Below are 26,938 nucleotides of genomic sequence, written 5' to 3'. Positions count from 1 at the left end.
GCTGTGGTTTGAATTAATATCATAATGTGTGGCTGTGCGCATCTTTACGTGGGATTCCTTCCTGCTCTATGTCTTCTTTGGTGACGTCCCTTCAAATATTCTGACCGTTCTGTACTCGGTTTGTTTTCTTAGCAAGGAGTCAAAGCATTCTTCATGTATTCTGATGGCAGATGCTTTAAAGAATATGCAGAACTGCCTCAAGTGGACAGCTTCCCCTTTTATTTTTTTAACATAAAAAAATTTATCGTTTTCATTAATTAAGTTAACAAAATAAAGTTAATAAGATAAGCAATGCACAAATACAATAATAGATGAATAATATAAAAATATACAAATAAAAATTTTAAAACAGACTAAACCTATGATTGTTTAGTGAAATGATTCAATAATCTACATATAAACACCAAAGGTCCAATTTTACTGGTGAGTTTCAAGAAAGGCATGAGGTTATTTCCTCATATAAGTTTTTAAATTATCTCTTCAAAAAGAGCAGGAGAGCACATACCCAGTGGACTTCTACGCTGCCATAAAGAAGATCGAAATCGTGGCATTAGCCAGTAACTGGATGGGACAGGAGAACATGGTGCTAAGTGAAATAAGCCAGACCCAGAAAGCCAAGGGTCTGAGGTTTTCTCTCAGATGCAGAATCTGGACCAAAATTCGGAGAATAATAAAGGGAGGGTGGGGGATCCCAAGAAAACAGAAGACAGCCTGGGGGAGCAGAGGAAGGGAGGAGAGATGGGAAAGGGAGGAATGGTGGAATGAAATTGACTGAACGATCCTATGTACGTATGTGAACAGGCCACAGCGAAGTTCACCTTTATACACATCCAGAAGGCATTAATTTAAAATACTATAAATAAATAGAAGGCAGACCAGCAGAGTGGAGGAGGGAAGCAGGGGATTGGAGGAGGGTCAGGAAAGGGGAAGTGCTTGGGTCTGACCTGGATCAAATAAAATTCTGTGCCTCTATCATTATGTCCAAATGAGCCCCAATATCATGTATAACTGTAATGCACTGATGAAAGAAATCAAAACGTGGTCTCCTCTTAAAGGTGCTTAAAATTTAGATATTAGTTACCAAAATTTTGTTAAATAGACTCACGATTCCTAGTAATATTTATGAATGGGTATGAGAGTGGAAAGTCAGCTTTTTAGTTGCTGTGACCAAAAGACCTACAAGAACAATGTCGAGGAGGAAAAGTGTATTTTGGCTCCTGGTTTCAGAGGTCTCAGTCCTTAAACAGCCCCTCCATGGATGCCCGGCGTGAGGCAGAAGGGCATCTTGGCAGAAGGTGGAGGAAGGCAGCTCAGGATGTGGTAACCGAAGGTGGAGAGGAAGATTATAGACTCTGTCACGCCCGTGACCTGTCTCCTGCAGCCACACCTACCTGCCTTTCATTACCACCCAGTGCAACCCACTTCATTATCTCATCATTCCATCTTTGAACTTTCTTGCGTTGTCTCACCAGTGAGCTTTTGGGGGACACCTCATATCTAATCCATGGAAGACGGGAGGAATGGTCCACCCAACTACCTACGTGTGGACCCATCTGGTCTCCTACCCTGGTCTCCCAAAGCGCGTGCCCATCTCCCAGTGCAAAGTACATCTGGCCCATTTCCAGGAGTCCCCATGGTCCCAGCGGTTCCCGCGTTACCCAGAAGCTGGGCCAAAGCTTTCAAGGGCAAAGTCTTCTGAGATCCAAGGCAGATTCTCAGCATGATCCCCTGTAAAAATGAAAACACAAGTTATCCGTGTCCTAGAAATAATGGCACAGAGTAGACATTTCCGTGTCACAGGGGAGAAACAGGGGCTTGGAGGACAGGAGGGCTGGACCCCAAACGAGGTGGAAGCCCAGCTCCAGTCCAGCACCCAGGGCATGATCCTCAAAGGGCTAGTGTCCCTCTGCCCCGAGGCTTTGCTGGTTCCAGCCCACGTGGCCTCTCTCTCTCGGCTTGTTTGTACTTGGCTGCAGCTCTCCGCAGCAGAGGTCCCCTGTTTCTGTCATCTCTTGATCCCGGGCATCTGCACTGCGACTTTGCCTTCCTTCTCACATTTTCCTGCATCGCCCTCTCGGGAGCTGCCTGCAGGGACTCTAACCCTGCTGCACGTCACCTGTGCCCCAGGACTTCCTCTGTGATCTCAGCAGAAGCCTCCGGGACCCCTCTGCCTGCAGAGGCCTGCGATCCTGCAGAACTCGCACCACGTGGTCGCTGCTGAACTCTGCGGTCATCTGGAGCAGCAGCCAACCTCTAGGGAGGACTGCGGCAGCCTCCGCGCACCCGAGGGACTGAGCACAGTGGAACAGCTTCCCGGGCCACCCTCTGGAGGCAGAGTGCCCCATGGTCTCCTGTCGGAGGAATCTTTACTTTCACACCTGTGGCTTGAGACGAGTGTGGTCTTGCCGACTCCTGAGCGGCCCGCCAGCCGTCTTCCCCATTGTCTCTGAGCAGAAGACTCAGCCTCTCTTTAGTAGCTGCCATGTCTTTCAAAACCACAACTTCCTTAGCCCCGGTTTTTACTTGCCCTTTTCTGCTCAAGCGGCACGTTTTCAGATGGCTTTGCTTTCTGTTCTTGATTATTACAGGAAACTTGGCTAAAAGTTGCCAGCAATACCCAGGCCACTGCCTGAAGGTCGTGCTGCCTTGAAATCGCCTCTGCCGGAGGAAATTTATTTAAATTAATTAGTGCTTAAGATAAATATTTAATGTAATAAAACAAATTAGATATTTAAATTCGTTAGATAAATGGTGTCCCCAGAGCCAGAGTTTATCGTGCACTTATATTGTGCAGGCACTAAAAGTCTCCTACATATTCTGTTCCCTTTGTACCCGTCAGCTATTCTCTCAATAATGCTGCATAACAAACTGTGACCAAAAGCTCAGTCCTTGTCCTCAATGCCAGTCCAATAATGGGGACACAGTTTTGAGGAAAAGGAAACAGAATGCTCATTGCCCTATACCCGGCCCCAGCAGGGGCTGACCTCAGCGTGACCGGCCCCAGGGGGTGGACCCTGACTCCTGCAGCCTCTTAGATTCTCCCTCCCGCCTCTCACCACATGCAGCCCTCCCTCAGCATGCCCGGGGATCAGTCCCAGGACAGTGAACGCCGGGTGCATGCTATAACAGCAGCATGTACTGCTGCTGTTCACTGTTAAAAGTCACCTAGGGAGGGGGACTCCACAGGCCGTGTGCAAACACCCTGCCGCCTTACCCAAGGGACCCATCAGCATCACAGTACAGGGGCTCTGAAGGGCTGCCTCCGCTGCCAAGGTCACGCCCTCTCTGGGCAGCCCAGACCCAGGACCAAGTGATGCAAGGCAGAAGCTCTGCATTCCTCAGCCCAGTTTGGGAAAACCCCAAAGAGCCATTCTCTCTCTTGGGGGTCCACGGAGCCTTCATGGAGGTGCACCGTAGTACCACTTCTCTCTGCCCAGGCCTGGCTCGCTTCCCCCGCTTTCCGTTAGTGTGGGACCAAGGGCAGTCCCCACCCAGCCCCCACAAAAAAAAAAAAAAATTCTGCATGTTGAAATCCATCTCAGAGTTGGTTTCCATGAAAACCCACCTGGGAACAGGTAGGCAAATAAAAGTGTCCCCTGGATGGCTTTTATTGGGGGGGGGGGTACTGGGGATTGAACCGAGGGGTGCTTTATCATTGAACTACCTCCCCAGCCGTGTTCCTTTTTCATTTTAAGACAGGGTGTCGCAGAACTGCTGAGGATCCCATTGAGTCACTGAGACTGACCTCCAACTTGCGGTCCTCCTGCCTCAGCCTCCTAAGTAGCCAGGATCATCGGCCTGCACCGCCACACCTGGTACTGCCACACCAGGATATCTTGATTCCCCAAACAGGCCGCAGTCCACAGTGGAGTCAACTGAACCCCAGGGAGGAAACTCAGAATTGCTGAGCGGCTAAACCGTGCTGGTCAGTGGGCATTTAAAAATAAATTATCACACATAACATCTGGTTCAATGGTTCAACGAAAACTGCAGGTGGAATATTCAGTGACTGAGTCCCCGGCCACAGTGCATGCTTAAATTATAATAAAACAAATGCTTACTGAGCATTTAAAATGGACAAGTGTTGTTCTCAGAGTTGTGAATCTGGTTTTTTCTTTTTCACTGAGTCCTGGAACCAGCGACCAGGTCCGCACCCACTGCCCTGTTCAGATATGAGTTTTTCTGTGGGAGGTCCCTCCTGGGACCTGGCTTTGCACACACACCGCAGCAGGCATGCCTCAGGACACTCACCTGATCCAAGGGGCAGTCTGGTCTCAGAAAAGCGCGGGAATTGTCGCTCAGCCCCACGATCCCAGGGGGCACCCCTCACTAGAAGGGTCACATGGAAAGTCGCAGCTTCCTATGGCACCTGTCTCACTGAAATGTAGGAAGAAGATGAAGAGTCGAGAAGGGGTGTCATTTTTATATAAGGAAAGTGTGTGGTGCCCAATGCAAGGTGGCCATACACGTTTAAGATGAAATAAGGAATCTCCCGCCCAGGCTACAGGGACCCCTTGTAGTGCTAACGGCCCTGCAGGACCTGTTTCCTGTCCTGCTGGGCTCTTGAGCTAGCACAGGACAGTGGAGAAGGCAGGATTTGAGGGGTCAGAGTGGCTGGCTTCAAAGCTCGGTTCTGTCCATTCACTAACTTCTACTTAAAGGGGGGGCCCTGGGACCGTCCCCATCAACATCCCCTAGGAGTGGGTCAGAAATGCGCCTTCTCAGGCCCCGCCCAGACCCTGGAGTCAGAATCTGCAATGCAACCAGGTCCCCGGGTGACTTGCCCTACAGCGGTCCCCTACCCACAGCCCCCCACAATTTCACTTTCTGAAGTTTCAGTCGCACCGGGTCAGCCTGTGCATGGAGACTGGGGTGGTCCTTTCAGATATAGAATCCAGCCTTACCTGGATCCCATTGCATCGCTTGCCTTTTCCCCGCCCTAATTCTAATGTTAGCCAATCACGTAGATGAGAACCCAGATCTCCTCCAATCAGAGTGAGGGGCGGGGCTGGGTTAAGCCCCCTATATAAGCAGGCGGACTTGCAGCCACGCTCAGGCTCCATCCAGCTCAGGCTCAGGCTCTGGCTCCGGTTCTGGCTCCAGCTCCGCAGCCTCCAGAAATGAAGGTTTGCGTCGCCACCCATTTTTGGAGCCCCGTGTTTGATTCCTTGCGGCGCCTCGGAATGTCTCGCAAACCATAGTCTGAAAATACCAATTTTGTCTTGATTTTTTTCAAGAGAGACCATAGCCCCACACTTTCCTAGAGTATGTTGTCGTAATTGTTGGAGGTGAACAGCGCTGTCCCTCTGCACTGCGCCTGTGCCTAGGAAAAGCAGGACACTGAGAGTCTGGTGCTGTCCGCGGTTCCACTCATACGCGGAGGAGGGGCCAGTGTACCTTGATGCAGCCCCAACCAGCTCCTGTCCATTCTTCAAGTCCCACGGCCCCTGGACAAGCCACCCCTGGCCCCTCAGCCTGTGCTAGGTGGCCCTGCACACCTGTCGGGGGTGGCCTCTTCACTTAGCCAGCTGGATCTTGGCTTCCAACCGGCTTCTCAGGGCTGCCATGTCGGGGGACCTTCTCGATGGCAGGCAGTTTGCTAGCATTTACTTCTCCCGTAAGCCTACCAGGGGACCCCACTGGCAGGGCCTCTCACCACGGAGGGAACCGAGGTCCAGGGGATCCAATGAGTTGCTTAAGATGAGCAGGAAGGAGGCAGGACCAGGACTCGGATCTTTGATCTGAAACCAAAGCCAGTGGGTGGAACCATTTGTCAAAATGCACAAAGCACTCAGAGAAGGAGGCGGAGGACAGAACCCACCAACCCGAGCATCTCTGTAGGAGACACCGTCACAGTGACACAGCGCACCCTTTATTCAGCAGGAAGCAGCGCGGGTGCAGATGTTCTGTGGGGTCAGAGGAGGCAGAAAGCCTGCAATCTCTGAGTTCTTCTTTTTCTCCAGCTCCTCTGTGGTTTATGGTTCCCCAAGCCAAGCCTCCCCTTAATCCAATTAAAATGGACTTGTGCATGCTTATCGCTCTTTATTTGGTGTGTTAAAAATGTGCAAATTACCCAGAGGTCCCTGCAGCCCCTGAACCAAAAGGCATCAATAAAACTATTAAGTTAAATCCAATTAAACGCAGCTGCTGGAGCCGGAGCTTGGTGCAGCAGGACAGAAGCGAGAGACGGGAGGGCAGGACCTTGTGGGGAGAGAGAGAGAAGGTCTCTGGCCTGGCTGCCCTCCAGCACTGCCTGAGTGTGGGTGGGAGGTAGCATAAGGAGCCAGGAGTTACCACATGCCAGACATTTGGTCACATTGGTAGCTCTGCAAGGTGGCCACCATCGGACCCATTTTGCAGAAGGAACTACTTAGGCTCAGAGAGGTGGAGCCATATTTTGGGAATCCAGGGGAGGAAAGATTTGACCCTCTGCCTGGAATCTTGGAATGTCCGGATTTACAGGGTCCCTGAAAAGCTGCCTGGCCAAGAGCAAAGCTCCCAAGACACCCACTCTTGAGTCTCCACACCCCGAAAAAGCACCCGGACATGCCTGACCCCAGGAATCCAGGAGGAATCAACGTCAAGAGCAGCCGACACACAGTCTGTTACATGCTAACCCTGACAGTCACGAGCCTGGGAAAACCGGTCGCCTTCCCCGTCTCCTGCTCTGTTTTTCAGAAAGGAAAACTGAGACCCAGAAAAGGAGACTGACCTACCCAAGGTTGATCCCGGGACATGCAGCCTACCTCGGGGTCTAGCATCCCATTTCAGACCCCATGCTTCCTGTCCATGTTGCAGATGAGGAAACCGAGGCACAAAGCGTAGAAGTGCCCTGCCCAGGCTCTCCGAGTTCAGTGCTGGGCACAGGAGCTTGGCAGCCAGTGTCCTGGGCACTGCCACTCCTTAGCTGTGTGGCTTGGGCACAAGGCTTGACCTCTCTGAGCCCCTGAGTTCTTCTCTTTCAAAATGGGGCTGATCAAGCCTGGGTATGCTGGGGCATGCTTTTAATCCCAGCAACTCAGAAGACTGAGACAGGAGGATTGCAAGTTCAAAGCCAGCCTCAGTGATTTAGCAAAGCCCCAAGCAACTCGGTGAGATCCTGTTTCAAAATAAAATAATAATAAAAAGAGCTGGGGGGAGGGTGTGGCTCAGAGGTTAAGTGCCCCTGGGTCCAATGTCTGGTACAAAAGAAAAAAAAAATGGGGCTGATCCCTCCTGTTGAAGTGAGCATTTGGAGCGGTTGGTGCCAGGCAGGTGAGGTCCTGTGTGAGCCAGAAACTGCCATCTGCACCCCATCTGTTCTCGCCACCTGCAAAGGCCCTGGCAGCCCTGAGACCCAGGAGAGCCAGAGATGCAGAGAGGGAGGACAGATCTCCGGATCCCAGGCGACCCCCAATCCCATCACACATGCATTAGGGACGGAAGCCCCCACATTTCCGTGGAGCTTCTCCAACCCCATCCCTGCCCACCCCCGGGTTCTCAGACATGTAGTGCGCAGCTCCACATCAGTGACCAGAAAATCATGTGTCACTGTACCCAGGAGCCTGAGGACAGCAGCGTCCCTCCCCCATCTCTGTGTCATTTCACCAGCCAAGTCACCTTGGGCGAGGAACGTCCCCTCTCCCTGAGCTTCCATTTCCTCCTCTGTAAAATGTGGAGAAAATATATTTTATGGTTGAGGAGTCATAAAAATGGTCTTTATAATGACCATTATGGCTGGACACAGTGGCGCACGCCTGTCATCCCAGCGGCTCAGGAGGCTGAGACAGGAGGATGGCGAGTTCAAAGCCAGCCTCAGCAAAAGCGAGGCTGCTAAGCAACTCAGTGAGACCCTGTCTCCCCAGTACCAAAAATCATCATCATCATCATTGTGACTTTTTCATTTTAGGTTTTTTTTTGGGGGGGGAGGGTACCAAGGATTGAACTCAGGGGCACTCAGCCACGGAGCCACCTCCCCAGCCCTATTTTGCATTTTATTTAGAGACAGGGCCTCACTGAGTTGCTTAGCACTTCACTGTTGCTGAGGCTGGCTTTGAATTCGCCATCCTCCTGCCTCAGCCTCCTGAGCCTCTGGGATGACAGGCGAGGGCCGCCGCGCCCAGCTCATTCCAGTCCCTAAGATCTGAAGTGCTATGGTTTGAATGTCTGTCTCCTCCAAAATTCCTGCAAAAACTTAATCTCCAAAGCACCAGGATTAAAGGCGGGGGAGGGGGTCCCTGGGTGGGGATTAGGCCAGGAGGATCCCGCCCTTCCTGAAGATATTAGTGCCCTTGTGAGCAGGGCTGGAGGGGCGAGGTTGCCCTCTGTCCCTGTACCCCAGCCCCACCAGGCTTCATCACGGGCTTCCTGTCTCGGGAACTGTGAGAAATCAATTTCTGTCCCCTCTGAATGGCCAGGCTTCGGGCATTTTGTTCCAGTGGCACGAGCTGGCCCATGCGAAGCCCGCTGGGAAACAGCCCAAAGAATCAAGATCTAATTGTGACCAGTGGCTCCTCTGGAAATCATGAGGATGCTCCTTTGGTCAGCAATCCAAGGACAGCTGGCCCCAGGAGTCCGCATGCACAGGAAGAAAACAGGATCCCTTACGCAAGAGGCAGAAGGAGGCCATGTTCTGTTTGTGATGCAGAATTGGACGGTTAGCTGGGCTTCCCGTCTCGAGGGAGGATTGCCCAACTTTTGTTTAGTTATTTATTGACAGTACTAGGGATTGAACCCAGGGCCTTGCTCATGTCAGGCAAATGCTCGACCCCTGGGCCACATCCCCAGCCCTTTTTCGTATTTTATTTAGAGACAGCGTCTCACTGAGTTGCTTAGGGCCTCCCTGTTGCTGAGGCTGGCTTTGAACTCGCGGTCCTTCTGCCTCAGCCTCCCGAGCCGCTGGGATGACAGGGTGCGCTATTATTCTTTTCCATGCTCTGAAGCGGAGACTCAGCTCCCAGACTCTGCCTGAGCCAGAAGCCAAACACCTTCCCTCTGTAGCTCCGAGGCTTCCTGCAGGATGAGAAGGGCCGAGCCCGAGGGGTGTGGGAAGAGAAGGGGAGACGCTCCGCCGCAGGAGCGGGGACCGGCCGGTGCTTTGGCTCCTTTCTCCTCTCACGGCTCTGCTCGGGGGCCCTGGATCACAGTCCCACCTGTCGCATTTTAGATGTCAACATGTAGGTTCTTTCCTGTTGTGTTCTGTTTTGCTTTATCTTAGGGAGGGGCAGAAGGGGACACAGTTCAACCCATGCAAAGTGACAACTTCATGTCTGTTTTGTTTGCCATTGTGGGTGGGGGCCGGGGGTGTGGCACGAGAAGGACCAGACCACCTATCAGTGACAAAAATGGCCCTCTCCTCGCCTGCCAAGTCCTAGCAGCCTGAAACGCGCTGCCCGGACACATCATCTAAGATCCATGCAGCGTCCTGAGTCAATGGCGCGGACTGAGCCAGGCCCTGGAGAGAGCAGAGCAGACGCAGTACTGTGAATAAAGAAGAAGAAACCATGGGGCCGGAGAGTCAGCGACTTTAGGCACATGGTCTCTTCAAGCCCTGGAGTCAACTCTGCAGGGGGACGGCGTTGCTGACCTCACACAGGCCACAGGGCGTTTCTACGGCCTCTCCGGCTCACAGAGGGGGACCAGGGCACAGGCAGGAAGAGCCACTGCCCACTCTGCTTAGGCCAGAGCCTCACCGTGTGGCCATGTCCACCCGCCATGCCCTCTCCCTCAAGCCAGCCAGACTCTGGAAGCTTCTGGAAAGTTCTCACTGCTCTAAGTGGGACCCCTGTGGGTGGGCCTGTGGGCAGAAAGTCCAGGTCAGCTCTGCGGGCCTCCCCGACACAAGGGGCGGGGGCTTCCAAGCTCTGCTCGGCGGGAGCCAGGACCCCACTGAGGAAGCTCATCACCATACTAAAATCTTCTAGAGAAGAAATCCCCTAATGTCCACCAATAAAGTTTTCTATCTCTTTATTTGCTGTTTTTAGATATACACGGCAGTAGAGTGGATTTTGACACGTGCGTACGTGGGGTGTAGCTCCTCATGTTTGTGGCTGTACATGATGTGGAGTTCCCCCGGTCGTGTGGTCCCATAGGAACATGGAAGGTTACGTCCCATCATTCTACTGTCTTTCCTGCTCCCATCCCCTCCCTTCCCTTCATTCCCCTTTGTCTGGTCCAGTGAACTTCTATCTGCCCCCAGTGTGTGTTAGCATCCGCATATCAAATCATTCAGCCTTTGGTTTTTTGGAACTGGCTTATTTCACTTAGCATAATAGCCTCCAGTCCAGTTCCATCCATTTAATGGCAAATACTGTAATTTCATTCTTCTTTACGGCTGAGTAATATATATATTATATTATATATAAAATATACCACATTTTATTTATCATTCATCTGTTGAAGGGTACCTAGGTTGGTCACCAATAACATTCTAACTAGATAGATTGTGGCACCTCCACTAGGTCTACTAGGTAGTGACTTGAGTGTTCAAGGCTGTCCAAAGGGAACACTTGGTGACCTGATTAAAAAATGAATAAAAATGTGGTAGGGGGCTGGGGTTGTGGCTCAGTGGTGGAGCGCTCTCCTAGCATGCCCAGGCACTAGGTCCGATCCTCAGCACCACATAAATGTAAAATAAAGATACTGTGTCCACCTAAAACTTAAGAATAAATATTTTAAAAATGTGGTAGAACAGACCCCACTGGTCTCTACCCTGAACTGCCCTCCTTTGTCCTTGGGAGTGGAACCTGGTCTCATCTGAGTGGTCACCCCTCTCCCAGGTGACTCAGGAGTGGATTCTGATTGGTGTAAGCCAGCCTCCCTTCCCTCACTGTGATTGGTGGAGCAGCAGCCACGTGACCCAGCTACACCAAAGAGGTCAGGGGAGCTCTGCTGGGGGCTTCAGGGGGAGGCATTTTGCAACATTCTTAAAGGGACAGTCTCTCCCCTTCTGGCAGATGCCAAAGTGACTTCAACATCTGACATTGCAGAAGCCATCTTTGGACCAGGAGAGATGTATCTTGGGGACAAAGACTTTCTCTGAAGGTGACAGATCAGAGGGAAGGAGCCCCTGGTGTCAAGGTTGGGCTGCTGAGTTCCCACACACCGGGCCTTTTCAGTAGGGAGGGAATGCCTTTGCTTATGGCCTCAGCCATCTTGACCCGGTCTTCTGTTACTTGCAGCCCACAGCACCCTCATGGAGATGGTCTTCTTTCTTTCATATCTTGCTTGGTTTATTTCCAAGGGTGAGTCCAAAGGCAGATATTAACTCTCAGGGGTTTCCAGGGCTTTCTTTCCTGTCATTTATATCCCCAGCCTTTTAAAGTACGCTGATTGTCTGTTTCTCTGCCTCTCAACTCAGTGTGTCTGGGCCAAACTGTGAGAAAAAGACTGAGCCACGGGAGGGACTGGAAGTGGAATTGTGGGGCAGGAGAGAAAGGACTGGGGCCAGGGGAAGTCCCCAGTTCCTGCTTTGTCCTGGGAGGGGCTTGACTAGGCTGACCACAGGGCCCCTTTGTATCCCGCATTTTAAGATTAGGCAAGCTTTTCCCATCAATCTATGGAAGATCCTGCAGCCAGGGGACTAGAACCAGGTTCAAACGAGCACAGCAGGCCCAAAGAATCCAGAAACCACCAACCAGAGACATTTTGATTCCGATAAACGAACACACCGAGTGTTCCTAGAGCGAGAATGGAAGGGGTCAGGAGACCCACATCCGTTCTCTATTCTCCCTCCACCTGCCTCTGTTTCTGAACCATTTTTTACCTCTTAGCAGCCATTCATTTGGGTCTCTTCCTGCTCTTTTCCAAGGAGGGAAAGAGCCGTTGAATCCAATCTCTTGCTGATTTGGAGAATCGGGGGGTGGGCGAGCAGAGGCTGACGGGTGCCTCTGGGACCCCAGAATCTGTCTCCACTCAGCTATTTCCAGCCAAGCTGTGAGTCTTCTCTAACTACACCCAGAAGCCTCTTCCTCTGATCTGTACTGATTCTTAGGTCTCTGTTTCACTTAACCCAGGAAGTAGAATAAGCAGAGAAGACGCCACAAAGTCATATGGGCGTGGGTTCGAATCCCAGCTCTGCCTCCGGGCGAGTGGTCGGTCACTTGATCCCTCTGAGCTTCCTCGTCCCTAAATGCTGGTTTTACTGTCCAGCCTTCCCATGGAGAGGAAATAGAATGACCGACGTGGAATGGCCTCCGGCCACCTGTCACCGTGCCTAAAATCTCATCCCAAGCCAGTGGTTCCCAAGAAGACTGGACAGGGGCCTGGGCCTCCTAAATCCTGCCATCAACCAGGAGTCCACAGGCCAACAGCTAAGGCTGTGAGAGTCCCCTTTCCCACCATGTCCCTGCTCCACAGGGTCAACATCTGGGAGCCAACTGGAAACTCCTTCAGCCATCCAGATGCTTGCTCTCAGGTGCCAAATGTCCACATGGTGGAGACCAGGGCAGGGCTAGCCCCGGGCCTCTGCCAGGGTCAGTTCCCTGGGCTCCAGAGTCACAGGGCATCATAAGACACTCAGGGGTCTGGCTGTGCTTTGTCGCCCATCATCTGTGCCCGATGCAAACCTGAGGCCCGGTTGATGGCTTTATCCAGAGGGGTGTTGAACACAGGAGTCCGCGGCCAGCCATACCCGCCAAACCCTTCCCAGAGCCCTGATCCGGAAAAGAACCGCAAAACAATAAGAGGAGCGGGGGAGACATCTGGTTCCTTTATTTCCAGGCTGCAGTAAATCAGGCAGCAGGGGAGGGAGGGGGCCAGGGGAGGGAGGGGGCCAGGGGAGGGAGGGGGCCCAGGGAGAGGGAGGCCCTTAATGGAAACTTCTTTCGTCTGATGGCTCTGAATTGTGCAAGAGAGAGACCGAGACCGCGACTCCTCCACTCCCAACTGAGTACCCCAGGCCTCAGTTTCCTTGTCTGTGAAGTGGGGAGAAATGGCACCCTTTCCAGCCTTCATCCATAGAGGAAAAAAGTAGAAAATCAGGTATATTTGGAAATCATGTATTTTTTTCCTTTTTTTTTTCTATTTGTTCTTTTTTGAGCATGTTTTGACATGCCGTACATATGTGGAGTAGAGCTTCCGATTTCTACAGTTGTACATGATGTGGAGTTTCACTGGCCGTGTGCTCCTATGTGGATACAGGAAAGTTATTCAGATTCCTTTGACTCTCTTTCCTACTCCTATCCCCAATCCCTTCCCTTCATTTCCAAATTTCTAATTCAATGAACTTCTATCCTCTCCCCTCCCAATTGTGTGTTAGCACCCACATTTCAGAGAGAACATATGCCCTTTGGCTTATTTCACTTAGCATGAGAGTCTCCAGATCCATCCATTTACCAGCAAAAGTCATAAAGTTATTATTTTTTATGACTGAGTAATATTCCACTGTGTATGTATACCACATTTTCTTTATCCATTCATCTGTTAAAGGGCACCTAGGTTGGTTCTGTAGCTTAGCTATTGTGAATTGAGCTGCTATAAACATTGATGTGGCTGTATCCTGTAGTAGGCTGATTTTAAGCCCTTTGGGTATAGACAGAGCAATGAGATAGCTGGGTCAAATGGTGGTTCCAGTCCAAGTTTTCTGAGGACTCTCCACACTGCTGTCCAGAGTGGCTGCAGCAATCTGCAGTCCCACCAGCAACGTATGAGGGTACCTTTTCCCCACATCCTCACCAGCATGTTTTGTTGCTTGTGTTCTTGAAGATTGTTCTGACTGGAGTGAGTCAGCATCATTTTAATTTGCATTATTTTAATTTGCATTTCTCTAGTGGCTGGGATGTTGGGCACTTTCACTGTATTTGATCATTCACGTATTGTGAGAGTGTATTGTGACCGTGACCATCATGGTCCTTGACGGTGATGGTGATAAAAATAATGTCAGCTGCTGACCATTTCTTCACTCAACAAAAAACTGTGAGCACTTTTTCGGGCTCAGCTCTGCCCTTGGTGATGGGGTACAGTGGGAGGGACAGGTCCATGCCGGGCGGAGCTCGCCACCCAGAGCAGAGCAGACCCAAGGCAGCCAAATACCGAAATAAGTGAAATGATCAGACGGGGATCTGCTAGAGGGGGGGACGGGGCACCTTAGCCTGGCCTCTCTGCAGAGTGGGGGAGGGGCAAAGGTGACCATGCTGTGACCTGCGGGGGGGGGTTGCCCCCAGAGGGAATGAGAGCTAAGCACTGAGGTGGGGGGTGTCTCCTTTAACTCCCTGGTAACCCCAGGAGCTGCAAACTCTGATAGGATCCATTGTGCAGATGAGAAAACTGAGGCTTGGGGAGTTGAATGAGCTCATCAGAGGTCTCCAGCTGATGCAGAGAGTGGACTGGGATTCGAGCTCGGACCATGCGACTCCTGAGCCCACCTGCTCCTGGCACGGCGATCAGAGGCCCTTAGAGTCAGGGTCACCCTGGGATAACCCCCAGGAGGGCTTGGTCCTTCCTGAGACTGTCTCTTTGGACAGACCCTGCAGGGGCCACTCCCCCCAGGAGGATTCCCCCAGATCTGGTCCTCTCCTCCTGCCGGCTGGCCAGGGTGCCCTCGGGAAGTCGTTTCTACAGTTACCACCAGCTATTTTATTTTTAAAAAGACTTTTATTGAGATATAACTTACTGCTGTGCGGCGCGTTCACCTTAGACACGCAGAGAAGTGAGCGTAACCTGTGAGGACACCCATGTGACCACTTCCGGGTCAAGGAACACCCCTCGCCCACACCTGGGGCAATTTGGAAGGCTGAGTTCATGTCCCAAACATCACGTCTCTGCCCTGAAGTGACTTTCGCCAAGACCCGCCTCCTTCCAGCCAGGGTTCTGCCGGAGGCTCCGAGGGGCTGGCAGAGCCTGGGCACAGGTCCTCCAGGACAGACTGGGGGCCTGGGGGACAAACTCAGAAGTGAAGGGGGCGGCCTGGCGAACGCCGACCACATGCAGGAGCATTTGCACTCACTTAGCGCACAGCGGTCAGAGAGGCAGGAGGTCCCCAGATGAGCTGCACCCCCACTTCGTTTCAGTCTGTGAGCCGGAGAGGGGAAGGGCAGGGCAGGATGCGTCTCTTCCAAACTCCAAAACCCTAAGCCCCCCAAGCTGCCTGCAGGTGACAAGCCCTCCCTCCAGGACAAAGCAATCCCCCAGACCCCCTCACTGGGACCTCACAGGAGCGCACCCTGTCAGCCTCCCTCCAGAGACAAGTCTCTTCAGAGGACAGTTTTGTGTCTGCAGGTTGCTGGGGAAACAGTTTTTGAGACCAGCAGGGCTGGGACCCCCGCTTGATCACTTAGTAGCTGTGTGACCTCAGGCAGGTCACTTCACCTCTCTGAACCTCAACTTCTCCATCTGTATGTGGAGAGAGCAACAGCTCCTACCACAGAGGTTGCCGCAAGGACTCAATGAAATAATGACACTAAAGTGGCCGCCCACACTTGAACATGCCCGATGCACATTAGCTCCGGCCACCAGGTTGTCCTTGTCAGTCACTGGACCATGCACAGGCCCGAGCTGCTTGCCGCTTGCTCCCCACCTGCCCTTTGACCAGGAATCCAGTTCATGGTGGGGGCATCCACATCCTCCAGAGGGAGGCTAGAAGATTCCCCCCAGACAGAGCCCAGGTGACGGCCAAGGCTAAACCCTGGTCCCCGCAGCTGCATAGACCCCCGCGCCACCCCCGCCACCACCCCTGCAATCCCAGCTTGAACCTGCCTCTGCCCCCCCGAGGTGAACCTGTGTGTGATTTATGGGATTCATTATGTGCTCAGGGGCCCCCCGAGGATCGTAATTGAGGTCGATTTGAATAATGTTTACTCTTAATTCATGTCAATAAAGCAAAGCATCGAGACTCCGTGTAGAGACCTGGGCTGGCTCGGCTTCCCACTAACCGCTCCCCTGAGAGGGCTCGGGCGGGCGGCTCTTCACTATCTCCCCAATAGTCCCCCTCCAGGGCTCCACCTCCCCTCCCCCAGCCCAGGGACTGTCCCTGCTCAGCTGGGCCACCTCAGCTGCCGGCTCCACTGGGTCCCTGCACAGCAGCCAGGGCCGTGGACACGGGGTGCAGACCTGAGCAGGCCTGGCCCCTCGCTCTCAGGGCTCTGCCTCTTCCCTGCCTGGTCCCACCTTCGTCCTGCTCCCGCACGGAGTCCCCAGCCCCGGTGACCGCTGTGTGGATCTCCCAGATCAACAGGACTGGCCACCTGTCCCCGCCCCCCGAGCGCCCCCTCCAGGGCCCCCCACCAAGCCAGTGCCCACCAAGGTGACTCAAACGTGTCCTCCCCAGGGTGCGTCCTTGGCTCCCGAAGGGGTCAGGTCCCTCTAGAATAAGTGTGTGGCCCTTCATTGAGGGTTTTCTCCACCGGGATGGGCGGGTTTGGTGGGTTTTAGTGGTTAGCTGTCTGTCCCACCCGCCAGGCGCAGGAGATGCTGAGAACAGAGACGGTGTGGCTTGGTCATCCCTGTGTCCCCAGGGCCTCCCTGGGCTCCAGCAAAGAGCAGGTGTTGAATGCACTGTAATGGAGACTGGGCGAATGGGTGGATAATAGGTGCTCATGTAAACCGGGGGGTGGGTGGGGGGTGGGGAGATGAGTGGGTGGATGTGTGGGGGGATGGTGGATGTTGGGGGGATGGGGGAGTGTTGGGGGGATGGGGAGTGGGGGATGGGCCCTTGAGCTGGCCCGAGCAGTGCTCTTGAGCAAGACTCGGGAGCGAGGAGGCCGGGCCATTCTCTCCCACCCGCTATTACACAGAGGAAGTCACCACCCCTTTGCGTGCTTGGTTGCTAGAAAAATGGAGGTGGGGGCCCAGACAGCAGCCCTGACTCCGAGCCAGCTGCCCCCTTCCCAGCCCGTGTCCCCCAGGTAAGCGTGACCAGCTCCTAGCCTCGCTTTCTGCACCACCCACGTGGCCATGGTGGTCCTCCCCCGGCAGGCCAGTCACATGGTAGGTGACACATGGTAGGTGCTCAGTAAACGCCAGAGCCCTCTCGGTCATCGGCGTGTTCTGCTCCCCCTCCCTCCCTCCCCCACCCTCAGGTACTGTCTTCTCTTCAGGTCTCTCTGCCATTCGTCCCCATGTCCCCTGGACCCACTTGACCCCGGAGGTAGCACTGAGACCACTGGCTGGCTCCAGCCCAGAGAGAAGAAGCCAGGTCTGGGCGTGTTGGTTACCCATGGAGTGTGACACAGGAGCACGCGTCACCTACTGCAGGGATTACAGAAGACACCGTGGGGCCAAGACAGGAGGGGACGTCCTGGTCACACTGACATCCCTAACAGAAAATGTCAGTCGGAACAGGGACGCTGGTGTGGCATCCAGGAGCGAGGGAGGAGGACAGCTGGTCTGCATCCCGTCCTGCTTAACGGCGTCCCCAGTGACCCCACGGATTCCTGGCCCCCAGCCTGGCGGGGCCTCCCCCGCAGCCCAGGAGAAGCACTGTCCCCGTAGCCCGGAGGCCTGAGTGGCAGAGGACTGCCTCTGTGACCCGGCACCTAGCGCCTCATCTGTAAACCTGGGCGGGGACAGCAGGGGCCCTGGGCCGTCTTCAAAGCTCCGTCTCCCCATCCAACTGTGCGGTCCCCACTCCCTGAGGCCGTCGGAGGCCCGGCTTGGATGGTCTCAGAGCTACCTCATCAAAAGCCTCCAGACCCAGCAGGAAGGAGCAGTCTGTCCCTTGATGAAGTGTGACTCCAAGCCCGAAGCTTGGGAAGGGCCCAGCGCGAGGTAGACGTGACATCTGGAGGGACAGGCTCCACAACCAAGGGACTCGGGCGGTTCAGGGCCAAGAGGCCTCGGTCCAACAGGAGGCCGACGCCCGCCAGGCCTCCCCTGACCTCGGGGTGCGCTGAGGGTGGGGGCCCCGGGGGTGGGGGGGTGCCGGTGGGTGTCCAGGGAGCTGGAGGCCAAGTGCGTTTTCTCTGCCGTTTTGGATCATTTTGAAAACGATTTGCAGAAGCTCCTTAAAGGGCCATTGAGATTTTCACATCGATCTGCTGAAAAAGTCAAGTTACGCTCAAAACCTAACTTCTCGCCAGGCGCGGTGACACTCGCCTCCGATCCCAGGCTGAGGCAGGAGGAGTGCCAGGACGAGGCCAGCCTCCGCAACGTAGGGAGGCTCTGTCTCAAAATACAAAATAAAGCCCTGGGGATGTAGCTCGGTGCTAAAGCGCCCCTGGGTTCAACCCCCAGCAGCACCCTGTTACAAAGAAGCCCCAACCTCTCCAGCTCCTTCCTGACTCTGCCGCCTTGTTTGAACCCAGCAAACCGAGGTTCCAATCCAGCCTCCAGCAAACTGGCTGGGTGACCCCGGGCAAGTCCCTTAACCTCTCTGAGCTGCAGATTCCTCATATGCAAAAGGGAAATGACCATTGTACCTAGCTCAGGGCCACCGTGGGGAGTAAATATCTCATGGACGTGCTGAACATGGGCCACGTGATGGTCTGGAATCTTCTCAACAGACAAATTCTCCATACCAGAGGGGAGCCTCTGGAGGCAGAGCCTGGGGCAGATTGCATCTCTGCCGCTGTGAGGCCGAGTATGTGATGCTGGGTGCCTGGCTTCCTTCCTCAGAGCCTCTGCTCTGTCATTTGTCAGTGGGACAATGTCACTTCCCGCCAAAGGAAGGAGAGAATAGGCCAGACAAGGAGGTGCACACACGGGAGCTGTTGGCCTTGTCTCGGGGACGCGGTTCGGGAAGGCAGCTTGCAGGCTGTCCTGCCAGGGCAGCAGCGGGGTCCCCACCGCCACCTCCACCCTGGGCCGGCGTCCCTGCACCTGTGGCTGACGTGCCCCCACCGTGGGGAGCTCTGGGGCGAGCTGCCGTGCCCACGCCTTGGTCGGTCTTTGCTCTGCCTTTCCCCAGACCCCAGTCCCAGTTGCAGGCTCCCTTGTCTGGACCTTGCCAGAATCCACAAAGCCCTGGGGACCTGGTCCATCTTCTCAACTCCTCTCAAAGTCAAGTTCACGGTCAGGGGCGTCTGTCACTTCAGTCAGTATCCTGGGCCTTTCCACAGGCCTCACCCAGAGGGACACCTGCAGGGCCAGGATCTCGGGGGACGAAGCGTCAACTGCTAGGTTCCCCCTGACCTCTCCTGCTCCCTCCAGGGACTTTGGAGGGGACCCGGGTATTCCTGGGGTACCCAGTAGGCAGCTTAATACCATGGCCTATGCCAATCTCATTTCACGGCTGTGCTTTTGAGAATCCTTCCTTGGCTGCTCTGAGTGGGTCCAGACTGGTCTCCCTTGGAGCTCAGGGTGCTGGTCCAAGGTCCATGTGAGACATGGCCAGCTCTGTCCCCCATGCCACTCAGAGAAAGGGGTTCCCCACCCTGGATTCAAAACACGGTTCACCCCTACGCAAAATGCAGCGAGTATCCATCAAGGTGCAGTAAGGAGGTGCCTGCCTTGGTCTTCAGAAGGCACGTCCCCGGGCACCCCTGGGCACCCCTGGCTGGGAGTGACCACTGCAGGTCTCCCAGGTGAGGCTCACAGCATGCTGGTCTCCCTCTCGTTCACGGAAGACTTGTCGTTCACGGACGACATCCTGGTGAAGCTCCTGTGGCTGGGGAAGGAGGAGTGGCCCGTGTCCTCACTCAGAGCGTTGGCCAGGCGGGAGAAGAGCGTCACCTTGAACTTCTTGAAGTCCTGGCCCATGAAGACGTACAGAAGGGGGTTCATGCAGCTGTTGGCGATGGCGAGGGCCGTGGCCAGGGGCAGGCCCAGGCTGAAGACTGTCCCAGGCAGGACAGTGTGGTGCAGCTCCAGCAGGTAGAGAGTGTGGTAGGGACACCAGCAGCAGAAGAAGGTGACAATGATGGTGACGATGATCTTGAAGGGCTTCTTGGTCTTGGCCAGGCGGTTGCGCCGCAGCCTGCAGACGATGGTGAGGTAGCAGGCCGTGATGACGAGGACGGGGACCAGGAAGCCACACAGGAAGCGGGTGACGGTCACCAGCACGTGTTGGCTGGACCCGATCCGGCCGGACGGGCCGGCGGCGGACAGGCTGAAGTTGTTGAAGCAGGAGGTCTTGCCGTGCAGGCTGGCCGTGTCCCGGAAGACGAGGGACGGGGAGCTCAGGAAGAAGGCCAGCACCCAGATGACCACGCAGGCCGTGTAGGCCAGCCGGATGCTGCGGTGGTTCTGGGACCAGACGGGGAGCAGCACGGAGACGCAGCGGTCCAGGCTGATGGCGGTGAGCAGGAAGACGCTGGTGTACATGTTGTGGATGAGCAGGAAGCTGCTGACCTTGCACAGGGCCGTCCCGAACACCCAGTGGTAGTCCAGGGCGGCGTAGGTGATGTGCAGCGGCAGGAAGACGTTGAAGAGGAAGTCGGCCACGGCCAGGTTGAGGAACCACACGCTGTTCACCGTCCTCTTCATCTTGAAGGTGGCGATGACGATCACCAGGCCGTTGCCCAGGATCCCCAGGAAGCAGACGAGGCTGTAGATCACCACCACGAGGGTCCTGGTCACCCTGGCTTCCGGGGGCGGGTGGTCGTCCAGAACCAGCACGGGGCCGAGATCATCCAGGTACTCCTCGTCGTAGGGGAGGGAGGAGTTGTACTCCCCATCCTCCATCCTCTGCAAGGCAAGGGGGGTCATGAGGGGCAGCTGGGCGGCAGTGACCCCAGAAGATGACCCACGCCCCGCCCGGCTCTGAGCAGACCCCCCTCCAGCAGTGGCCCAAGGCCCCAGAGCTGGGAAAAGACCAAGCTGCCATTGAAATCCGAGGGTCAGCCGGTCACAGTGACCCACGCCTGTCATCCCAGCGGCTCGGGAGGCTGAGGCAGGAGGATCGCGAGTTCAAAGCCGGCCTCAGCAAAAGCGAGGCCCTAAGCCACTCAGCGAGACCCTGTCTCTAAATAAAATACAAAATAGGGCTGGGGAGGGGGCTCAGTGGTTGAGTGCCCCTGGGTTCAATCCTCAGTACTAAAAAATTCCAAGTTTCAGGTCTGTCCTGTTGACGATCATATCTTCTGCCTCTTTGGGATCCTCTCCTCCCCCACCGTTTGAGGGGAAGGAAATATTCACCCCAAAGCCCCTTGACTAATGGGGAAATTGCCCCCTAGGACAGAGAGTCCAGCCTCACTTCCAAAACCCTGCCAGCAGCCACCCCCGTGCTCCCAGCCTGGCCAAGGCTACTCGTCCCCTTTGGAGACCTGAGCTCAGACCACAGGAGTCCCTCACCGTTCAGTGCTGTGGTGTCCAATGGGGGTCCTGGGTCTGCCGGTTCCTGTGCGCAGCTGGAGACACCTGAGGGGAGAGGGAGGGGGCAGGTGGGTCTGGATGTGAGGACGAAGGGGTGGCACAGGCTCAGGGCCAGAATCAGGAGCCCCTGGGCTGCTTGTGCCAGACACAGGAGGCTGCAGAAGTTTGGCCTCTGAGTGGTACTCAGCCAAGGTCACTCAGCCGGAAAGCTGTCGAGGTGGGGTTTGAACCCGGCACGTGACCTCGCACATGACCTTGCACATGACCACTGCTTCCAAGACCTCCCGCGCTTGGGAGCTCTTCAGAGGCTGGTCCAGGCACAGTGGCGCACGCCTGTCATCCCAGCAGCTCAGGAGGCTGAGGCAGGAGGATCACAAGTTCAAGGCCAGCCTCAGCAACTTAGCAAGGCCCTAAGCAACTCAGCGAGACTCTGTTTCTAAATACAATTTTAATGAAGGGCTGGGAATGGGGCTCAGTGGTTAAGCACCCTGGGTTCGTCCCTGGTACCAAAAAATAAAAAAGAAGAAGAACTAGATTTGTCGGGGATGTGGGGTGTTTTGCTGGGACCTGACACAGCAAGCCCTCAGTAAGGGAGGTGGCGGCCCCCAGGGTCACGGCCACCCAGGGCTGGAACCCAGGGCTCGGCCCTCCCGCGTCCACACTCTCTCCTCTGCCCGGCTCCAAACCAGACGCTGGAGCCGGGCGAGGCTGCCCGTGGATCAGTGTGTGGCTGGTCCTCATGGACCTGAGGTTCTCCTTGATTACATGAAAGTCGTCCTTGGCTTCTATTAGATAAAAGAAGTTGGGAAATTCCATGCAGGACTCTGAGATCAAGGGGCTCAGGATTTGAGCTTCGGTGTTTCTCCACTCTGCAGGCTGGGGGGCAGCCCAGGGCGTCCACTGAGTGTCCCCAAGGGTACTGGAGCTGGCCTCTCGTGATTGGAGGACGCTGACGGGGGGTTGGTGACCCCTGGGGTGACATGCTGAGCTGGCAGGCACCCGGGACTGGCAGAGCTCTCAATCCGGGTTGCTGTCACTCAAACCCCAGGACGGGGCTAAGTGAGGCTCCGGGAGGTGAAGGCCCGGGCAGAGGCCCGGAGAGACCCTGGGCTCTGAACCCGCAGGTCACGCTGCCCCTGAAATCGTGATCCGTCCAAGTCAATGGCTCCCACCAAGCAGGTCCCTGAGGAAGAAACGACCTTGTCCAGAGTCCCCCAGTGCTGGTTCTCCCAGGGACGAGGACATGGCTTTGCCGGGGCCCTTCCCACGGGAGCTCACAGGTACAAGTGCGGGCCCAGGGCAGGTCTGCAGGGCGCCAGGAGGCCCAGCGGGGGGACGGCCACCAGCCTGGGAGTCCGAGGCTTCCTGGGGCAGGTGGCTTCTGAGTTGAGTTTTGAGGGACAAGTGGAGTCAGAGGGTAGAAGGGAGGGGCCGGCTGGGGCTCAGGGGTGGGGCGCCCGCCTGGCCCTTGTGGGGCCCTGGGTCCATCCTCAGCACCACGTAAAACTCAGTAAACAAACTCAGGGCATCGTGTCCATCTAACTGAAAATATGTTTTAAGATAAAAGAAGGGAGAGAAGGAGGGGGATCCAGGACCCCAGGCCGCTCCGCAGAGACACAGCCACACGTCACCACCTGGCGGCTCTCAGCTGGGGCTGAGGGCACCGTGGAGTGAGAGGCCGCGTCGTTCCATGTTTGGGTCGGAGTCAAGCAGGGCTGCACAGAGGCCCTGACAGCTCCCCGACGTCCTCTGGGCACGTCTGTCTGTCCACCCTCCAGCAGGAGTCCAGTGGGCCCGTTTCCTCTGTGGGGACGTGCCCTTCCCCCGCTTCTCGAAATCCCCAGGCTCCAAGGACCCCGTAAAGACGGCGGTGCCCAGCCACGCCTTCAAGTTACCTCTGAATCCCTCGTGATACGGGACGAAGGCAAACGCGGCCTACACACGCGGAATGGTTTGGGGACAAGGAATGACGCGTTCCGTGGAGACGCAATTGTTTTTCCAAAATGTTTCCGATCCCGGATACGGAATCCTTGGACAGGAGGGCCTCTCGCAGGCCGGCGCGATGCTGGTCATTATCATCAACTCCTCAGGCTTCTCCACGACTCCCTAAACTGTCTCTCATCTGAGTGGAGGGGAGAAGGCCAGCTGGGAGGCCAGAGGACGGGGACCCTCCTGTCATGCCGGTTCTGAGTCCAAAGGCAGATCAGGGACAGAGTAAGGATTTTGCTTCTCAAAGCCAAGCCTCTCAGATGGAGGTAAAGGACTGCCCCCTCGAGTTGCTGGGAGCAGCACACAATGGCAATGACCCTTTGGACAAGTTTTCGTTGTAAAGAGCTAGCACATTTTAGTCACTTGTATCCCTCCAAGCTTATGAAAGAAAAGGAGTCTAGGCGATTATATACACAGAATATGGGCGCACACGTGGTTAACAACTACTCGGGTGCTCACTACTTGCAAGACACTGCAAGACTCCATACCGTACTCCCAAATGGCCCTGCAGGGATAACTCCAGTTCATAGATGAGGAAACTGAGGTTCAGAGAGGTGAAGCCACTTGCCTGAGGTCACACAGCTAGTATATCTGCCTCCAGAATCTGACTTCTAGAGATTCCCAGGTGAAAAGGCTCAGATTTCCCCTGCCTCCCTGCAGGGTTAACAGCCCACTCCCACCTACTCTGAGCCCAAGCAGGACCCTCCTCACATTCCTGGGGCCCTCACAGGGATCTGAGGCACCTTCTCAGACTTCCCTCCTCTTTACCCCAAGTTCCACATGAGATGACACCTGCCGAGCTGTGTGATTCCTGGTCCATGGCGCTGCCATTTCTTCCTTCCTGGTCCAGGACAACATTGTGTCTCCTGAGACACTGAAACTCTTTCCTCTTTCTTCTTAATGCAAGACCCTGCGATGGATCCGCTGTTCCCTTTTTGATGTGGCTACAAGGAAGCTCAGAGTCGATTTTGCAGGCTAAAGGCAGCCGTTCCCTTACCGCTGCTGGCCTTCAGCCTCTGCCTGGGTTTGGCTGGGTCCCTGGTCTGCCCCGGATGAGGCTTTCTATTGGTCTTAGTCCCTTGTGATGCAGAGTTGGTGGGGTGCACACAAGAGCCGGGGCGTGCTGAGGACGCTCGGCTGCATGAGCTCATGCAACCCAGGGGTGACCCTGCTGTCGCTTCCGTTGAAGGGAAGCCCATGTCACAGGGTCAGCCAGGGACAGATGCACATCCAGGTTGCTCTAACCCCGACCTTAGCACTTAACCACAGGGCTTTCTAGAAAGCCAAGCACATTTTTCTGAGCCTGTTCACATCCTTCCTGATGCTGCAGGGTCCCCGGCTCCACCCTCTGGGGACACTCTCCTTCTTGTTCCGCTCGTTTGAACCTCTCAAGGAATGCACCCTCCCCAGATTTGGGGACAATCTGGCTGAGGTCTGGGGCACACGTCCAGGGAGGGGAGTCACTGGCCAGCAGCCACATTATCTGTCACAGCCAGGGTGACAGCAGGCCACCGTTAGTGACCATTTGGCGGAGCATCCTTAGGAGGCCAGCGCACTCCCCGTCTGCTCACCTCTGAGAGTCATGAGTTATTTATGTGGCCGTGGCCAGGGGACGCCTCTGACCAGGCGGCAGGACATCTGAGCACAAGAGCTGGACCTTACTCAGCGCCACGTCCGGGGACCAGAGCCAATGGTGGGCACCCACTGGTCTTTGTTGTCTTGTCCTATTTTTCTGACACCATCCTCTAAAGCACTGGTGGCTTGAGCCTGCGCCCAGCATGGTGGCCCCGGGGCGGTGACGTGTCCCAGAGCAGCCCTCCTCCTGTGATGTCCCCTCAGGCTCAGGGTTTGGAAATCACCGAGGGTCACTTCTGCCCTCTTCTCTTTCTAAACAGGCAAAGAAGGGATGCGGGGATAGAGGGGCCTGTCACCCTTTGTCCCCAGTGAGCATCTTACATGCCTCAGCCCGGGGCCGGAACACCGTCCAGCAGATGGGGGGATGAAGGACAAGGTGACTCCACCAAGCACTTCCTGGGCAGCCAGCCTCGAGCTGCACTCTGACGCCACCCAAGGGCCCTACAGGATCCCAGCGTGGTCACACCCATCAGCTGGGGACACAGAGGCTCAAGGAGGCCAGGCCAGTGCCCCGGCGGAGGACGCGGCCAGTGTTGCTATTTATTTTGTTGTTAGCGGTGGCCTTGGCTGTAGCCGGGGTCCACCAGGCTCCTCCTGCCTCCCTCTCTCCAGGTCCCCAGGCCTCTCCCTTTGCTGCTGACCATTCTCCACGCGACGCTTCTCCCAAGGCCACCCACACACCAAGGGCCACCTGACACCTACCGTTCCCTGTCATCACCCCACTCAATGCCCGGCATGCAGGGAGCACTTAATAAGTGCACGCTTAATATTACTGGCACCCTAATGTATTTATTGGGCACTTACTACCTAACGGTGCCCAGCCTTGTCACAGACTGTCCCACGTATGGCTGCAGCTCTGCAGTGGGGGGGTGTCCTCTGGCCCATTTTACGGATGAGAAAACTGAGGCTTTGGAAACACATGCAGCTTCAGGTCATTGCTGTTGTCATTGTTATAAATCAGAGCACCCAGTGCCCAGCTCAAGACGATCCGGTTCACAATTTTCGACTTTCATGATGATGCAAAGGCAATATGCACTCAACAGAAACCATACTTCATATTTTGAATTCTGGCCTTTTCCCAGGCTGGGGATAGGTGCTTGGATCCACTCTCAAGATGCCGGGCAGTGGCAGCTGGCCACAGTTCCCAGCCAATCTGGGATCCTGAGGCTGACTGGGGCACCGAGGATGCATTTTTAACCTACAATACTTTGAACTTTGGGTTTATGTGAACACGACTCCATCAAAGATCAAGGAGTGCCCAGCGGCTGGGGAGGCTGAGGCAGGAGGATCCCGAGTTCAAGGCCAGCCTCAGCAAGAGTGAGGCCCTAAGCCACTCAGGGAGGCCCTGTCTCTAAATAAAATACAAACTAGGGCTGGGGATGGGGCTCAGGGGTCGAGTGCCCCTGGGTTCAATTCCCAGTACCCCCCCCAAAAATCAAGGGGTTGCCTGTGGTTCCTCCAAGTGTTCATTCTGTGCTTTGAAGCCTTCCCTGCAGCTCCCCGCCCTGCAGCCTCACCTATTCTGGGACTCAGGTCCCCGGACTCCACCGCACGCGCACACACACACACACACACAGATGTACTTACACCACAGACTCACACACAGAGACTCCAGTGCAGGAGGGTATTTACAGTCTCCAAACCCAACAAGGGTTGGCCATCAGCATGTTCAAGGAACTCCTTCCTACAGACCCCTAGAGACAGCGCCCCCCACAGGAAGGTGGGGAAATGTCGGGACAGGCAATGTCCAGGGGGGCGTCTCCCAAGCCCAGGAGTCGGACGAACCCAAGGCCAAGAACTGCCAAGGACGAGCACAAGGTGCGCAGCCCACCCCACCAGGCCGTGGCAAGCAGGAGAAAGCAGGAGAGTCCCCGGCTGCCCAGGAGGGCCACAGACACTTTGTCACGCCGTGGGTCCCTGTGGCCACTCCTGAGAGAATATCTGGGCCTGGGGCTCACAGCGGGTCTCTACCCGCTTGTTGCTGTAGAGGGGCTTCTGCCGCTGCCCCCAGGAGCAAACCCTCGTGTGACGATTCCTGCAAAAGGATCTAGCAAGGAAGCCATCCCGGAAAGCCCTAGGGAGCGGAGAGCCAGGGCTGTGCGGGCAGGAGCCAGGGAGGGGACCTGCAGAGGCCCACAGACGTGGCTCT

The 26,938-nt window shown here is 55.4% G+C and overlaps 1 protein-coding gene across 2 annotated transcripts in view; it reads right to left on the bottom strand.

Annotated features, from left to right (window-relative positions):
• Positions 1-17,004: 17,004 nt before the first annotated feature.
• The window catches only part of Cmklr1 (chemerin chemokine-like receptor 1), a 36,628-nt gene continuing 26,694 nt past the window's right edge, over positions 17,005-26,938 (bottom strand). For both annotated transcript variants that reach the window (XM_077105243.1, XM_077105242.1), the window contains exons 2-3: positions 21,145-21,210; positions 17,005-20,538 (exon numbers count right to left, since the gene is read on the bottom strand). In XM_077105243.1, the coding sequence (XP_076961358.1) occupies positions 19,444-20,535 (1,092 nt within the window). In that variant the 5' untranslated portion in view covers positions 20,536-20,538; positions 21,145-21,210 and the 3' untranslated portion in view covers positions 17,005-19,443. The remainder of the gene's footprint in view (positions 20,539-21,144; positions 21,211-26,938) is intronic.

The sequence above is a fragment of the Callospermophilus lateralis genome, chromosome 1 (genome assembly GCF_048772815.1).
Source record: "Callospermophilus lateralis isolate mCalLat2 chromosome 1, mCalLat2.hap1, whole genome shotgun sequence".
Classification (NCBI taxonomy): Eukaryota; Metazoa; Chordata; class Mammalia; order Rodentia; family Sciuridae; genus Callospermophilus; species Callospermophilus lateralis.
The sequence above is the reverse complement of the archived record's forward strand: the minus strand, read 5'-3'. Positions and strand labels throughout refer to the sequence as shown.